This window comes from Sarcophilus harrisii, chromosome 1, assembly GCF_902635505.1.
Source record: "Sarcophilus harrisii chromosome 1, mSarHar1.11, whole genome shotgun sequence".
In the NCBI taxonomy this organism is placed as follows: Eukaryota; Metazoa; Chordata; class Mammalia; order Dasyuromorphia; family Dasyuridae; genus Sarcophilus; species Sarcophilus harrisii.
In genome coordinates, this window is record NC_045426.1 from 560315154 (window position 1) to 560333240 (window position 18087).

At 33.8% G+C, this 18087-nt stretch overlaps 1 protein-coding gene across 2 annotated transcripts in view; it reads right to left on the reverse strand.

Annotated features, from left to right (window-relative positions):
• LOC116420650 (uncharacterized protein C6orf201 homolog) overlaps positions 1 to 18087 on the reverse strand; it is a 29071-nt gene that overhangs the window by 9200 nt on the left and 1784 nt on the right. For both annotated transcript variants that reach the window (XM_031946927.1, XM_031946928.1), the window contains exon 2: positions 13668 to 13857. In XM_031946927.1, coding sequence (XP_031802787.1) covers positions 13668 to 13857 — 190 coding nt within the window. The remainder of the gene's footprint in view (positions 1 to 13667; positions 13858 to 18087) is intronic.

The following is an 18087-nucleotide window of genomic DNA, read 5'->3' on the forward strand; positions in this document are numbered from 1 at the left end:
AATAGTTTAAAAAGTTGAAAGTTGGTCTTCTGCCAAGTTCTAAAGCAGTAATAACATCTGTAGCAGTACATCTTCAGAAAATGTATTAAAGACATGATTTGGAGATGTCTAGTTTGGGCATATGTCGAGTAACTGACAGAATTTTGAGAAGAATTATCCAAGTTAGTGGGCCTCTTTTTTGCTACAGCATCCCTAATGTTAACTATTGTAAAATATGAGAAAGGCCTCCCAGTGAGGCATGGGAGGGATACATAAAACAAGCCTAAGAAATATTGTGCTCTTTAATGATGACACAACTCTGGAGTGAAGGTGGCCCTAACTTCTCAACAGCTATGTGTTCAAGCATTGACAGGTCCTAATTGGAAAGGTTTTAAGTATGGGTACAGTAATAAATTAAATTGGCAGTTAAGTGGTACAACTGGTTGAGTGTAGCCCTGAGATCAAGAAGATTTCATCTTTATGAGTTCAAATCTGGCCTTAGACAATTACTGTGTGATCCTAGGCAAATTGTTTTACCTTATTTGCCCCAGTTCCCTCATCTATAAAACAATCTATAGAAAGAAATGGCAAACCATTCCAGTATTTGCCAAGAAACCCCCAATGGGATTTTTTAAAAAGATAGTTATTCTAACACAACTAAAAAAGCAACAACAACAAATGACTGAACAACAACAAAAATTTGATTCTGCTATCCAACTTAACTAAATACAGGAAAGGCTCATCACCAGTAGTCTAGACACTTAAGGGATGAATTTTTGGCAATGGGAATTCATGAAAAAAAGAAAAATACAAAATGATCTTCTGTTCTGTGTGGTTCTCTTGTGCTTTAATGTTAAAGGCAGAATGGTGGCAAACAGGTTTTACGGAGGGCCAAAATCAGAGTTTTTAGACCATCAGGATTCAAATCCCATTTCAGACACTTACTAATTCTGTATCTTTGGAGAAGTCATTTCCTTTCCCTGCTTTTCCTTATTTCATCTGTAAAACCAGAGAATTAGATTTAATGGTCCCTAAAGATTCCTTTATCTTCAAAACCAAAACATGGTATAAATCAAGGCTCAGATTATTGTTTTATTGATTGTCTCAATTTATTTAAGAAAGTGGTGGAGAAAATATTAAGAATCAAGATTAAATTCAAAAGTATGCCATGTATTTTCAGATAATCCATTGTTAAATATTTACCAGACACATCCTTTCAAGAGCTCCAACAAAGCAACATCAATCTGATTTATCAGGACTCCAATAATTCCTGTCTTCTTTTCATATGGCCAAAGTATTTGTATTACTCCCTTTCTTATATTCTATAATTAACCTAAGGACATTCACTTAGGAACTTAGTAGGTGAACAATGAAGAGGAAAAATGGAAAATATTTGTCAAGTATTTTCTATAATGATTTATTTTTAGCATCAATGATAGTGAAACTTTAGGACTAAAAACAAATCCATTTTCTATGCATCATAGAAGGAAGTAGAAATGATAGTCAAGAAAAAAAATTTAAAGAGCTGTTCTAGGCCAATTAAAAAGAGTAGAAAATCTGCTAGAAGCAACAACATCTTGAAAGAATTGAGAGCTCGTTTTATAAGATATCTAAAGGAAACAAATATTACCCAAAGATGGAGGAAGGGGAAAGAGAATCACAAACAATACCATAAATAAAAAAGTTAGATTATAGAGGCTTCAATGACTACTGAAGACGTCAAACATGAGAATGACCTTTAAGTGAATTTAGGGTACCCTTGCTCAAAATATAAGAAAAGATCAGGCAAGCTTTTATTGTCTATAGAACATTATATCTTTAGAATCATACAACTTGTATAAAGGTCTTCTCTGTTCAAATGATTCAGTCTTTCCACTGAGCTTCAGCCTTACATCACCAATTATCTAATGGACATTTCAAACTGGCTGTCCCAAAAATATCTCAAATTCAAGACCTCTAAAACAGAACTCATTATCCCCCCAATCAAATTCATTCCTCCTCCAAACCATTATCTTCAATTCTTCTCTCTCATTTCACATATCCACAATTTCTTCTTTCATTTTCCACAAAATATCTCAAATCTCTCTGTTCACAGAATTGATGGGAGTGAACTCTGAAACTATGTCCCCTTTAGCCTGTAAAAGAAGTGAGATTCGGGATCTCAGGCTCCCCTCTGGGAGAAGCATACCTTTCCCTGACAACGCTCAGTTAAATGGTCTCATTCAGTTGGAGATCTTGGTCTGATATTCCTATTGAGTGACTTGAAACTCCAAGATAAATAATCTCTTTTCAACTGGAAATCTAAGCCCTGGGAGGTGACAACATTGAAGGAATCTCATTCAATTTTGAATGGAAGCACAAGCCTCAGACTACTAATAAAAGACAATTATTCTGAACTCCGAATTTTTGCAGAAGTCAGAAACAGGATTATACTTTGCCAAGGAAGCTCTCTTCTTGGCAAAGCTGCCTGCCAGGACTCTTGCCCACTATGAAAATATTCTTCTCAATGTTAACCCTTGCCATTTTCCCTAACGGAACCTTTTGCCACTAAGAAGTCTGTCTTCCTAACAGGCTGGATTCTTAGTGAACAATAAACTTCCCTTTTTTGCCACTCAGACTTTTTGAGTTTGCGAATTCAGCAAATTCGCTGCTTAACCAGCAGGTATTCCCCACCTCAATTCTCACACCTCTATACTACCACTAGCACCACATCATTTTGGTTCTCTGACCAGGAATCCCCAAGAATCTGGATGAGGTAAAGCCTTTTCTTGTTGTTTATTCTATAGCTAAGGGCAATCCAAATTCCCAGGAAAAACTGGATTGTTGGAGCTCAACACTGGAACAGAATTCTCTCAGGGACGCCTGAATGGGAATTCCTGTATTCTCTGACAAGAGTCCCCTTAATCAGGGAGCATTTTGTCATCTCTCCATCTCTAGAGACATGTAGAGAAGGACAAGGAATTATAGAATCAGAGAAACTAAGGCTTGTGGCAAAATGGGACAAAACACCTCTTTTTCTAAGGACAAACAGATTTTGAGTTTGCAAATTCTTTTGGGTTGGCACAGAATCCCCTGTGCCAACCAAGGAGATTCCACATTCCAATTCTTGACCACTAGCCTCATCATTTGCACCGCATCAGAATCACGACCTTAATTCAATCCCTCGTTACTGACCTTGCTTCAATTATCTTCCTCTGTCCAAAGCTGCCAAAATGATTTTCCTTAAGTACAGAACTGACCATGTCACTCAATAAACTCTCTTGACTCCCTAATGCCTTAACAATCAAATGTAAATTTTTCTGGCGTTTCAAACCCTTTGGAAATTGTTTCCAATCTATCTTTTCAACTTCAGTAATAATAGCTAACATAGCCTACTACAGGCTAGGCACTGTATTAAATGCTTGACAAATATCTCATTTGATCCTCTCAGTAATTATTATGATTATTCCCATTTTACTGCTCTGGAAACTGAGGCAAACAAGTAGTAGCCTGTCCAGAGTTACACAGTATCTGAGACTAAATTGGAACTAAATTGGAACCCCAAAAGTGTTCACTATTTTAATCAACAGTTAACTAAAAATATCTATTAAAATTATTTACTATAAGCCAGGCACCATGAGATGTTTAGTCATTTTCAGACCTGTCTGACTTCATGATCCCATTTGGGATTTTTTTTTTTTTGGCAAAGATACTGGAGTGGTTTGCCATTTCCTTCTCTAGCTCATTTTATAGAGGAGGAACAGTCATCCTAAAGTAGCCAGAGAAAGAGCCAAGATGGCAAAGATAACAGGAAGAAATAAAGTTTAGCTCCCTAACATAAGATTTACAAAATGCATCGGACTATATCCTCATGAACAAATTCAGGAAAACAAAACAAAACAAACAGAAAAAAAAGTGAGTCATATTTTCAGCCCTGGTGAGCATAGGGAGATGACCAATATGTATGTAGTTGCTAAGTATAGAGATAAAGCCGGAATGGGACATTGTAGCACATGGCAAATGAAATAGTGAAATGAAAATACAGGTATCATGTGAAATGATAATATGTAATAGATTTGGGAAGGGTAGTGGTTAGGGACATGAAACAACTGTATATAGACATCTGCTACAGATTACAAAGGTTTGCCATTCATTGTGTGAAATAGCTTACAGACTTAGTCAACTATGAATAAGAAAGGCAGAAGTCAGGTGATTAGGCAACTTGCTTTTAGGAGGGAACAACTTTTAAAATCTCAGGTAGTGGAAGGAGGTATCGTGATCTAGGGAGTAAAAGAAGGAATCAGGTTATTTAAAGATAATCAAGACAGTCTTGGTGGAAGACTGGGTGGATGAATTAACAATAGACTCTGACTTCACATCATTCTATGCAAACAGAACAGTCTGGGAGAAATGACTTGATTATAATTAATAATAGGAACAAAATGGGCTCATTTTTTAGCAGTTTTCTGAGTACAATCTGGCTGAGTTCACAAGCTGGTTTAGAATTCCCATCAACATGATTAAAGTTGTGCAACAGGGCAAGAAGAGATCCTTGACTTTGTGCAGGTTTCAGGAACGGCTGCCAACTAGTATTATCATTCACTACCCAATTCCAAGTAAAACATCCAGATTGACCTGAGGGGGGGCACCTGAACCTAGATGTGGTTTCTAGATCAAGTCAGTCAATAAGTATTTATTATTAAGCACCTACTATGTGTCAAGCACTGTGATAAGCACAGGGGATAAAAAGAAAGGAAAAGGGCAATCCTTATTCTCTATGGAGAGCACTAGGAGTTCACAATCTAATAAGGAGTAGTCTCTGGCCCCAAGCTTCCTGAAAATTAGAATGTATTAAATAGAAGTCAATGACTCCATGAGGCAACAAGAAATATTAAAAGAAAATTGAAAAGACTGAAAAACGCCCAAATATGGAAAGTATCTCTAGATTATGTGAAAGCTGTAGCCAAAAAAAACAAAAAACAAAAAACAACAAAAAAAAAGCTTAAACATCAAGGAAGGAAAAGAAAAAAACTTAGGTTTTGAGGAATCATAAAACTTCCCAGATCTCTTAAAACCAGAAGGCAAAATAGAAATAGAAAGAATTCATCAATTTCTTACCCATTTCCTCCTAGGAAAAAAAATACAAAATGAAAACTCCCAAAAATATTAAAGGCAAAATTCAAAGCTTCCAGGTTAAAAGAAAAATATTGAAAGTCAAAAAGAAAGAATTCATATACTGAGAAGCTACAGTTAGGATCACATAGAATTAAGCAATCATCACCATAAAATTACAGAGGTATTAGAATATTGTATTCCAGAAGGCAAAAACAACTTGCCAAGAGAAACTAAGTATAATCATCCAGTAAATAATCATCCAGTAAAGGAAAATATTTAATGAAGTAGGGTGCTTTCAAATAAAATCAGAAATGCATAACTTTGACATAACTTTTGACATAGCAGTCAAAAGAAATATAGAAATATAGGAAAATATAGGCAATCATAAGGAGCTAAATAAGGGTGAACTGTTTACATTCTAATATGGAGAGTTGTTACATGTAGCCTATCAGGGAGAGAGGCTATCAGAGAGGAAATTTAATTAGAGGGCCTGGAAGTGGTTATATATAATGTTTTGATGATTTTAAGAGTAGAATAAAAAATGTATGGAAAGAGGAAGACTGTTTAGGGAATTATAGTCTATGAAGAAAGGAAAAATCAGAAAGTTTTTCTCACATCACTGGAAACTAAAATGTGCTAATCTTCTGCATAAAAGTATATATAGAATTCTAGCTTCCCTCTCCTCCTCTTTCCTATTTCCTTCTCTACATATTGGGCAGTGATACCATACTGTGTCTCATATGTAGAGTTGGTATTTGCCAACACATATCTGCTACCTTCTTGATGGGGAGACAATGAGGTTAGCAAACAGCAAAGACAGATTTGACATCTATGAATTGATTCAGTGGCCATTTTATAGCATGGCTTCTCCTTTGGCATGTTTATTTGTGATGTGTAACAGAAACTCTTTCAGTTTAAAATGATGGATTTTAAAATAAAACTTTCTCCTAATAAGACCTTTGAGTCCTGTCACTTGGAGGAGAATCAGTAGAATCTGCAGGATCCTATTTGGAGATGGTAGGCAATATTATAATTTATTTTCATTTATTTTGAATTTTTTCTTTTGTTTCACTGGAAAGAAAAGTTCCTTGGTTTTGAATAAAAATTACTTTTGTCTATACTTTATTTAAAAACTGCCTATATGCACAAGATCCCTGAATGGATTTCAGATTCAAAGGCAGGTCACAATAGTTGTGACCCTTTCCCCAATTTGGTCCCCATATGGTCTCCAGTATCCTTTCCTTATCTAAATTTATGGTCCTACAGTCCTCTGGTTTCTTTCTTCAAGAAAACCTGATAGTTCTGCACATGGAGAACACCAACCAACCAAACACTAAAAAAGGGGGGGAAGAATTTGATTATGTTATATTTTAACAAATAGAAAATGACCAAGTATCAATGTGGGAATCATTTCCAAACTAGCCATCTTTGTACAGTCAAATCACCTACTTGTTAAAAGAAAAGAAAAATCAATGCACCAAATTCAAAGAAAGGATAAAATTCCCTAAACAGTCTTCCTCTTTCCATACTTTTTTTATTCTACTCTTAAAATCATCAAAAAGATGAGATATAAAATGCAATTAAAAGAGCTCCAACCTGACTATTCAAGCAAGCTTTTAAAAAGAGAGAGGAATACATAATATATGCCAACAATTAAAAATTCAAATTTCATTAACAATCCTGTTTTTCTGTTTTAATTTGTATACAGGAATTCTCATTTTATTTGGAGTTGGTTAAGTTTAGAGAACAAAAAGAACAATTGAAAAAATAAACCATGCAAAGTAGTTTTTTCAAACTTAAAGCTGTATATAAATTTGTTGTTCAGTAATTTCAGTTGTATCCAACTCTCCATGACTCCATTTGGGATTTTTTTGACAAAGATATTGAAGTGGTTTGCCATTTCCTTCTCCAGATCATTTTAAAGATGAGGAAATTACAGAAAACAAAATTAAGTGGATTGCCAAGGATCATACAGCTAATAATTGTCTGAAATTGAATTTGAACTCAGGAAGATGAGGCTTCCTGACTCTATTCACTGTGCTATTGATATGTTATAAAAATATCATCTATTATTTTTATTACTGCAACATCCCCCTAATCTACTAATAACCTATTCAAAAAAGGGAAATAGATTTGTCTAACATAAACTAAAATCATACTTCTAGTGATCATAGATTGCCTTTCTAAATGCTCACAATGCATATCATTTGTAATATGTCAAAGAATTTTGCCCAGAATTATAGTCTAGCTCCTCAGGTTATGATCTATAGACTTGACCTTCTTCCCTTCTCTATAAAGTGGGAAAATATTGGCCATTTTCCAGTCCTGAAATACCTCATATTCTATAGAATATGTCAAAGATCACTGAAAGAAGCTCTGTATTCACACCTGAAAGTTCTGTAGGAAATGGATCATTAGTCTCACGGAATTGAAATCTTTAAGGGAAGATAGATGCAATATATTAGGTTTAGTCAAAATTTGGCTCAATGGATGCATCTTCACATCCCAGCTTCTTAAATTGTGGGTCATGATCCCATTTAGGATCTTGTAACTGAATGTGGGAGGACACAAAAATGTGATTTATTATCAGTAAATGTTTGATTTGTACACCGGGATCATGTTTTATATACCTGGGATCATGTAAAATTTTCTCAGATGAAAAGGGATTGAGAGTTATAAAAATTTATACCTAACAAGCTGTGATTAATCACCAATTTTTTTTGAACTACAAGAACTCTTTTTTTCTTCGTTTTTCACTCAGACTATGGTTTTTGCTCTTAGTTCCTTCCTGCTCTTACAGCCCTGTCTTTACCTTTGAGCTTTGGAGCTAGCAACAGACAATAGCAAGTGTTAAGAATCATCTCAAGATCCATTTCACATAATAATAAGAGGCCCAGGAAAAATGGGCAGATATTATGAGAAAGCCTAGAGGAGTTTGCACATAAGAACCCAGGTTTAGCTGAAAACAGAAATGCTATCAAAAGAAGCTGACCCACTCAGTAATAGAAGCCTTCCTTAGAAGCACAGTGAAGAGTACCTTGGGCCTGAAATCAGGAAAATTTGGTTTCAAATCCATCCCCAGATATTTAACCAGCTCTGTGATATTGGGCAAGTCATTTAATTTCTATCTGCCTAATGGCACCTACCTCCAAGGGTTGTAAAGATCAAATAAGATAATTTGTAGAGCACTTAGCCTAGTGACTGAGACATAGCAAGTGTTTATTAAAAATAAAAGCTTATTCACTTCTCCCTTTTCATTGTCCCATCTAGGATGCCTTTCATCCATATTTATTCACTCTGTCTCACCAATAATTTTTCCCAGACTCACAAAGAAAGCTGGACCTGCACTCACCATATGCGCACCTACTCCCTCAATGTTGAGGAATTTCCGGTGAAAGAAAACCATTATTCCTGTAGACAATGCAGACATCTCCAAAATTTGCTGGGGGCAAGAATGCAACAGAGAGGATGACCCAGGAGCCAACTTTCCATCTTAATATCCCTAAACTGATGAAGACTTTTCACCAATGTCAAACCACTGCCTTAGCTTCGAGAACCAAAAGACCCCCTGGTGTCTCCTCATAATTTATATGTTAATATAAAAATGCACAAAAAGCCCTCCAGCTGATGCAGGTGTGAGCATACCTACTACTATGTAGTAGTACATAGTACTACTTTTAGAAGATAAATAAGCACAGTGAAAGCAAAATGATTTCTGCAGCTTATGGAAGTTAAAAAGGGAAGGTAGGGTTGGGAGAATGGAGGAAAGCTGCTACATAGAGAGGTTTAAAACTAATATATGCCCTGAAATTTACCCCAAAAAATTACATTCACATTTGTCACCTAAATCTTGACGAAATCTTGACCATTTCCTGGCATCAAATGTTGTAGCCTGGAAATCTTGTTAGCTCCTCTCTTGAATCTTGTTGGGAAACTCTGCTTCTGTTTTTGAGAGCTCCCCTTCTCTGACTTTTTCCAACTAATCAATCAGTTCACCTGGATCCTGGTATTGGAAGATTGTTCTCCATTCCTGAATTTTGTTTGACTTTGTCACTTCACATTATCATCCTTATCTTGGGACAAGACAGGACCCAAATCATGAACCTTTGCCCTGATATGATCTTGACTAGTGTGGGAACAAACTTATTGGGATAGTCCCAATTTTGATAAAAATACTAGAAGGTAACAGTAGTTTTGAAGATTATTTTTCTTCTTTGTTTTGAAAATGTTTTCTTAATGGCTTTTGTTTTTATATCACACTCATTTCTGTTTTTCTCATTTCTATATTGCTGTGCCCTTGGCAAAAATAACTCTTCTTGTAACAAAGAAAAGAGATAAGGAAACTATAGCATGCTAAAAAAGGGACTACAGACAATGAAGCAATATCAATACTAAACATATATGCCCCAAGTGTTATAGTATCCAAATGAATGGAAACAAAGAATATACCTTTTTCTCAGCAGTACATGGCACCTTCACAAAAAATAGACCATGTAATAGGACATCAAAACCTCAAAATCAAATGTAAAAAGTCAGAAATATTAATTGTAGTCTTTTTGGATCATAATGCAATAAAAATTATATTCAGCAAAAGGTAGTAAAGATAGTTTAAAAATTAATTGAAAACTAAATAATCTAATCCTAAATAAGTAGATCAAAGAACAAATCATAGAAACAATAATTTCATTAAAGAGAATGATAACAATTTCATTAAAGAGAATGATAACAATATGGGTTGCAGTCAGGGCAGTACTTCTAGGAAAATTTATTTCTCTAAATTTTTTAATTAACCAAATGGAAAAAAAGAACAAATCAATGAATTGGGCATGCAATTAAAAAAACTTTAAAAAGTACAAATTAAACATCCCAGTTGAGCATCACATTAGAAATCCTGAAAATCAGAGGTGAAATTAATAGGGTTGAATGGTAAAAACAAAAACAAACCAAGAAAAATTATTGAGTTTATATATTAATCTAGAAACTAGTTTTATTAAAAACCAAGAAGATAGATAAGTCATTGGTTAATATATTTTTTAAAAGAAAGAAATTAAAAAGAAAACTAAATATCTAACATCAAAAATGAAAAAAGTGAAATAACCACTAATAAAGAAGAAATTGAAGCAATTATTAGGCAATATTTTGCTCAATTGTACGCCAATAAATCTGACAATCTGAGCAAAATAAATGAATATTTATGAAAATATAAATTACCTTGGTTAATAGATCAGCAAATAGAAACCCTAAACAGTCCAACTTAGAAAAAGAAGTTGAACAAGCCATTAATGAATTAGCTAGGGAAAAATCCCCAGGGCTAGCCGAGTTCACAAATGAATTCTACCAAACATTTAAAGAACAATTAATTCCAATACTACATAAACTATTTGGAAAAATGGATGAAAGAAGTCCTACCAAACTCCTTTTATGACAAGAACATGGTGTTGATACCTAAATCAGGAAGAACCAAAACAGAGGAAGAAAATTATATACCAATTTCCCTAAGGAATAGTGATGCAAAAAAATTTGAAGAAAATACTAGCTAGACAATTATAGCAATATATCAAAAGGATTATACACTATGACCAGGTAGAATTTATACCAAGAATGCGGATTGGCTCAATATTAGGAAAACTATTAATATAACTGACCATATGAATAACAAAACAAACAGAAATCATATGCTTATCTCAACAGATGTTAAAACTTTTGACAAAATACAGCACCTATTTCTCTTTAAAACACTAGTGAGCATAGGAATAAAGGTAATATTCCTTAAAATAACAATCAATATCTATCTAAAACCTTCAGCAAATATTATCTGTAATGTAAATAAATTTCAAGTAAGATCAGGAATGAAGCAAGGATGCCCATTATCACAAGATTATTCAATATATTATTAAATATATATACAATACTTCTGTGCAATAAGAAAAAATGAACAGGTAAATTTCAGAAAAAAGGAAACACTTGTATGAACTGATGCAAAGTGAAATGATCAGAACCAAGAAAACATGTACACAGCATCAGAAATATTATGTGATTATTGACTGAATAACTCAACTCTTCTCAGCAACATAATAATGATCCAAGACAAGTACAAAGGATTCACAAAAGAAAAATGCTATGCATAACCAGTTAAAGAACTGATGGACTTTGAAAGCAGAATGAAGCATTTTTTTTCACTTATCTTATTTTTTCTCATGATCTTTTCCCCCTCCCCCGACTTTTGTCCTGTTTCTTTTTTTCCCAACTGGGACTAATATGGAAATATGTTTTATATTGAATATCAAACTGCCTACTATCTTCAGACTAGGGGAGGAAAGGGAGAAAGGGAGAACAATTTAGAACTCAAAATCTTGTAAAAATGAAGGCTAAAAATTGTCTTGACATGTATCTTGGGAGGAAATAAAATACTATTTAATTAACAAAAATAAAATCCCAAGTGGAAGAAAATAAACAAATAAGTAATGGAAAGCATGGAGCAAGCACACAACCTTGCCTCACTCCATTAGTGACTGAAAAAATGCAAAAATATCATCAATTATCCAGAGCCCAAGCCATTATGAAATGACATATAAAACTGATGAACTTCTGTGGGCAACCAAATTTTGACATTATTTCCCATAAGTCCTCACAACCTGACAGTATCAATGGTCTTAGTCAAACTGACAAACATTGTCAAACAGACCTCTGTTCTATTCCTGGCATTTCTCCTGGAGTTGTATGGCAGTAAACAATATACCAGCTGTTCCTTGGTCATTTCTGAAGACAAATGGCTCTCCAATAGAGGTCCATCTTCCAGGTGAAGGATCTATCTATTAAGGAAGACTCTGGCAAAAATCTTGCCAGCAATAATTAAGGGAGATACCCTTTCCATAATTGTCACAACACAGTCTATTTCCTTTTCCTTTATATGCCAGTGAAGATTTCTTTCAAATATGACTTGGACCAGATAGCCATTAGCCACTTATGACTCTTTCCAACTCAGATTCTGCTTCTGTAATCTATGACTCTGATGTCCCTTGAATTTGAAAATTCTGGAATTTTGAACTTAATATTGCATACAAATTGTCATAAATTACAGATAAGTTGGAGCTGCATTAAGAAGATGCTACTATGCCACTTCAAAATCTCCTCCCTATTGTTGAATTCATATCTTTTGTCATATATGTTTTGCAAAATCTAAATGTGGAAAAATGCCATGTTAACTACAATAATGTCAATATACATTGGTGTGTCTTAAATATGTTATCTATTCAATGAGCAATTCCAAATATGATGAGTTATATTCCTTCTAATAAATAACTATAACACAGTACACAGAAATAAAACATATTGATTATACTTACTTAGTAATTCATATTTACCTAGAACTTCTAAAGTTTATAAAACACTTTCTTCACAACAATTCTTTGAAGTGGGTAATATAGTAGTAGTAGTATTATATAGAAAGTTACTTTGTAATATAGTAGTTCATATGGTAGTAGCATTGATATTGTTCCCTATATCCAAAGTCATTAAGTGACTCACCCATAATCAAATAAATATGAGAACCAAGTTTCCTGAAGGGAAGGGGAGAGGGGTGGAGACAGGAGAAGGAAACAAGCATTTATTAAGTTCTACTAAGCACTTTACAAATATTATTCTTCTTGATCTTCACAACAACTCTGTGAGGCAAATGCTATTATTATTATCCCCATTTTTAGAGTCAAGTAAACTTAAGTCACACAGAATAGGGTCATATTGTTAGTGAATGTTGAGATTGGACTTGAACTTGGGTCTTCCTGACTCCAGAGCCAAAGAAAGTTCTATTCACAATGCTACCTAGTTGCTTCGTGAGGTTGTCTGGTGCTCTCTCCAGTGTACCACATGGTCTCTCATAGTTCCCACTTTCTTTTAAACAATGTAGTAGTTTAATGTAGTTCAACAAATATTTATTAAGTTCTTACTATGTGCTAGGTGCTGGGGATACAAAGACAGAACTCTCTGTCCTCAAGAAGCTTATACTCTGTTAGAGAAAATAACGTGGACAGAGATAAATAAAGTATGTACAAAGACATATTCAATAAGTGGAAGAGGCAGAGAGATAACAAATAAAGAAATCAAGAAATACCTTATATCAGAAGAAATACCTACAAAACTGGATTTAAAGAAGGGGATATTACAAGGGAACACCATTTAAGTATTGAAGACAATGATTGTTATCATGGTTATTATATGTGTCCCACTGAGGTCCAGTTGAGCTCTTTGGAGTTGGGATGCACAGGGAATTTTGCATCTTCTCTTTATCTCTAAATAGCATTTTAGTAATGAAAACAGTTTGAGGTAATATGGTGTGGTGACTAGAGAGTATACCTTAGTTTCAGGCAGATATGGTTTCTAACCCAAACTATGTGATCCTAGGCAAGCCACTTAACTTCTTGATGTTCTGGCCAATTCTCTAAGTCTGTAAATTGCTGGTCAGATGCTGACCTGCACTAGTAGGAATTTCTTCACCTAGGAGTTCCTTACACCAAAGAAATCACAGATATAGGTAAAAAAAAAAAAAAAAAAAAGAAAAAGAAAAAAAAAGAAAAGAAAAATGAGGCAAACTATACCTTACAATTACAGCTGACATTAAAATCCCCATAGGTTTTTTCTTCTGAAAGATGAATTTTCTACTTCCTTCATGCTTTATGTTGGACATGGTTCTTTTCCAGGTTGCTAGATTTCGTTCAGTTGTTATATAAATCTCACTTGGCAGCTTCTTAACTTTTAAAATCTTTTCAACTTTAGGGTATTCATGATCTATACTTGGGAATAAAAGAAGTATTATTTCTTCTCACAGTATCATTTTATCAATTCAATTTAGCAAACATTTATTCATCTCCTACTTTTAATCATAGTCTTCTACTATTAATATTCCTACAAAATGATATTAATTGTTGGGGATACAAAATGGAACAGTCCCTGCCGTCAAGAAGCTAACATTCTACTGATTCTAATTCTACTATTTTAGCATTCTACTAATTCTAACATTAAGCCTACTAAGAAGCAAAATGCATAGGACACTTATTAACCTTGAAAATGTTGATAAGCAATAATTAAATAATTGTTAATCCCTTCATTTATTCAACAAGCATTATTGAGCATTGTTTGGTACTTAATTTAGTATTTGAAAAGCATGGTACTTTTCAAGTAGCTGATAGTCAAAAAATACTTTTGAAAGTGTGGAAGCACATTCAAACTTTAGTTCAACTTAAAATATTAATAAATACTTCTCTAGTTTAGAGTTCTTCCCAATATCACCTGAAGAAAGGAAAGTTGATTGGTACTTAGTCAAACTTCCTAAGAAACAATATCCACCCACTACTGAAATCCCTTCTCCTTTTATCTTAAGCCAAAATGCTTTTCATTTAGAAAACTATGTTTAAAAAAAAAGAATAAAACTAAAAATTTAGGAAAATGATCTAAGGATTGGAACCAAACTTAGATAGAAACAGCTTTCATCCAATATTTCCCATTTCCTTTCCTTTTTCCTAAAAGTATTAAGACTTTGAAAGGGATAAAAAAAAAATCTCTCCATTCTTTCAAGTTAATAGTTTAGTTCTGATTAAAAAAGTAAAATATTAACTTTTGTCTTAATCTTAGTTGGTAACTATGTTTTATCATATTGGGAAATTATAATTGTTCAAGATTCCTATAAATGTTTCTCTTTAAAAAATGTTATTTTTGGAGAAATATGCCCAAAGGAATGAGAAAATCAGTTGGGACATGTCTCATCAATCAATCAATTGTTCAATTGATTGCTCAAATGATCAATGCTGAACTTAGAATAACAATAAATTAATAAAAAATTGTTTTTGGTCATCTTTTTTCCAAAAATACAGAGCATAGCAGTAATATTTTTATTTGACAAATGGATGGATGAAATAAGTATGAATCAATAATTGGCACAGTTTTGCTAAATAATATTCAAATGTTTCTTAAACTAGTGGCAAGTTGACATGAGATTATTTTTCTAATACTATATGCTTTGCATTTTTTGATAATTATAACAATTATAAAATAATAAAAAAAAATCATGGATCTCATTGAAGAGTTGCAGTCATGCAAACAGGGAGAGATTGTAACTAATATTGAAGTTTCTCAGATTGGTGTCATGTTACCATGTGATTATTGTAAATGTATCGGCATCTTTCTTCTACTTGTACTCTAGAATAAAGGATATTCCGTAACAGCAATGAACACCTTTGGTGAGCATTTACCTCTGTCTCATGCTTTCACTAACATTAATAATCACATTAATATCAACATTGATTATCAAAGAGTTACAATAACATGAGAGGGTTCCCTGGTTTTATTTAACAATAAGTCTTGTTATTTATAAGTGTTTTCTCCTTTCTTTGTTATACATTTATAAATAACTTGTTATTTTCCTTACAAAAACCTTATCACTAACATAGTACATGTATTCTGGTTTTCAAAAGAAGTAAACTGATGCTCAATGATATACCCATGACAATACAGTTAGAAATGATCTGGTTTAGGATTTTAATTCTAAGCTCCTGACATAAGTTCATCGTTTCACAATGCCATGTGTCAATAGGCAATCACAACTTCATGAAACTTACATGAAAACTAGGTTTAGTACAAAAGGAATGAATATGTATGTGGAACTTAAAGAGTTCACAATCCATATAGAAGTTTGCATATTTATAAGTGTACAACAAAGAAAGGAGAAAACACAAATCACCACCTAAAAGAGAGTAGCTTGAGAAGAGAAAAAGGGCAACAAAAGTGAGAAAAAAGATAAAACTGCCCCCAAAAAGGAGGAGCAAGGTGATGTCAAAAGAGCTATTCTTTTCTCTTGGGAACTGCTAGACCATGAAGATATGATGGTCTGCTTATCTGCAAGGGTCCCAACTGCACAAGCTTTTCCAGCCTAGCACAGACTGCCTGGGGCCTGTCTTGACGCCCAAACTCACACAGGGAATCCACCTTGGGATGCAAACAACAAATTATGTCAGCTCAGGATGAGCTTTGTCCTCCATTTAGGATCTTCTGCATACTCAGGATCGGGGTATTTCTGGAAAATATAGCAATTCAAAAAGACAAATTCGGGGAACTCCTCAACATTTCTCAGTGCATCCAGACTTTATCATATCCATATCTGAGAAGCCCAAGTTACTTTACATTCACACATGGACATATGTACAATTGTCTCTAAGAGGCACATAACTAGGGACACTGAAATATTGTTTCAAGATCAATCCATGTTAGATACAGAGTAGAATAGGTCAAAATATCATTTTTGTTCAGAAAGATCTTCTAAAGTCCACCTAAAAAAACAATCTGATAGCCAGAAACCAAGAAATCTTATACATAATCACAGTAAATCTCAGAATTGGAAGAGATCATAGACACTATATAGTTTAATCTAGAGTTGAATAAGAATCTTCTGATAAGTGTTCATTCAACATTTGTTTGCTTTAAGACCTGCAATGAGGAAAAATTCATCTCTGCCGTCTGATAATGACTTTTTTTTTACATAGTTCTAATTGTTGAGACATATTGAGATGTATCAAACTTAAATCTGCCTCATTGCAACTCAACAACACACCGATTCTCAGCTCTGCCCTTCTCAGGCCTGTAGAACAATCCTTAATTTTTCTTCCTCTTAATTATAGCCTCTCAAAGTCTCACTTTTCCTCCTTCACATTCTTGACCTCAGGGCTAATGTGTTCAATGACAGTATTACCTTTGAATCACTTGTCTCCTTGGCCTATTACTACTTGTGCCTTGCTGATCCCTTATCTTAAATTATTATTAATTAAATTATTACATTAAACTATCTGCTTTTTCCAATACTACTTTCCCATTTTACTTTGATGAAATCTATTGAGAGCAGTTTGTAACACTATGCCAAGAGGGACTTCTATAAATTTCTATTATTCAGTCTTATATGGTCCTTCTCTGCTGTACTATGAACTTTTATTTTTCCCTGAGTAACAATCAATCCTATTCCATAAAATACTATACCAAACTCTCTCTCTCCATACACAGACACACACACACATGTGTATATATACACATATATAGGTAGACATAGAGCAATATATACATATGCTCACACAGAGAGAGACCTATATCTGTATCTATATATGTAGATTTATATCTTCATTACTCTATTCCCTCTCCTTTGCCTTAATTGCTATCACTCACAACACTGCCTTAATGAACCATGCCTTATCAATTCTCTGAAACGTTACTTGTAGGTCCACTCCAAGTCTTTTAAGTAAGACTTGGGAATAGACCCAAGGTATTCCTACACTCAGACCATGTAGCTTTCAGTGTTGCCTAATTTATCTAGGCTTTCTAATTAGCTCAGTGATTGCCTAGAATGGGCAATGAATAAATGGATGAATTAATAAAATAGTAAATGTTCTGCTCAAATACAATAACTATAAACTTATTTAAAAGTATACAATCCAATTACATATGCTAAAACCAAATCCTAAGAGTAAACATTGTTTATTTAATTGGATCACAATGATTAGCCTAACATGAAATATTTGTAAAATAGGAAAGGAATTCTAGGTCTATGTCCTTAGCTTAAAAAAAAAAATACTAGATGCTAAGGAAAGCCTCAAGCAGTTTTTCTAACTAAACTGTATTTATTATAGGCACATAGAAATATTTTAATGTATATTAAAAGCACTTGCTACAGTCAAAAAGACACCACAAGTAGTCAATGAGATGGCATGTCTAGCATATTGCAAATCTTAAACCAGTATATAAATGTTAGCTATTTATATTATTACTGTTATTTTTAAGAATTTGCCTTGGCAAATACAAACCTATTTAAATAGCTCTTCAAAATCTGGTTTCAAGGGGGCAGCTAGTAGGAGCATCAGCCCCTGAAGTCAGGAAGATCTGAGTTCAAATCTGCTCTCAGGCAATTTGGAACTGTGCTCAAAAAGTTATCAAAGTGTGCATACCCTTTGATCCAGCAGTGTTACTACTGGGCTTATATCC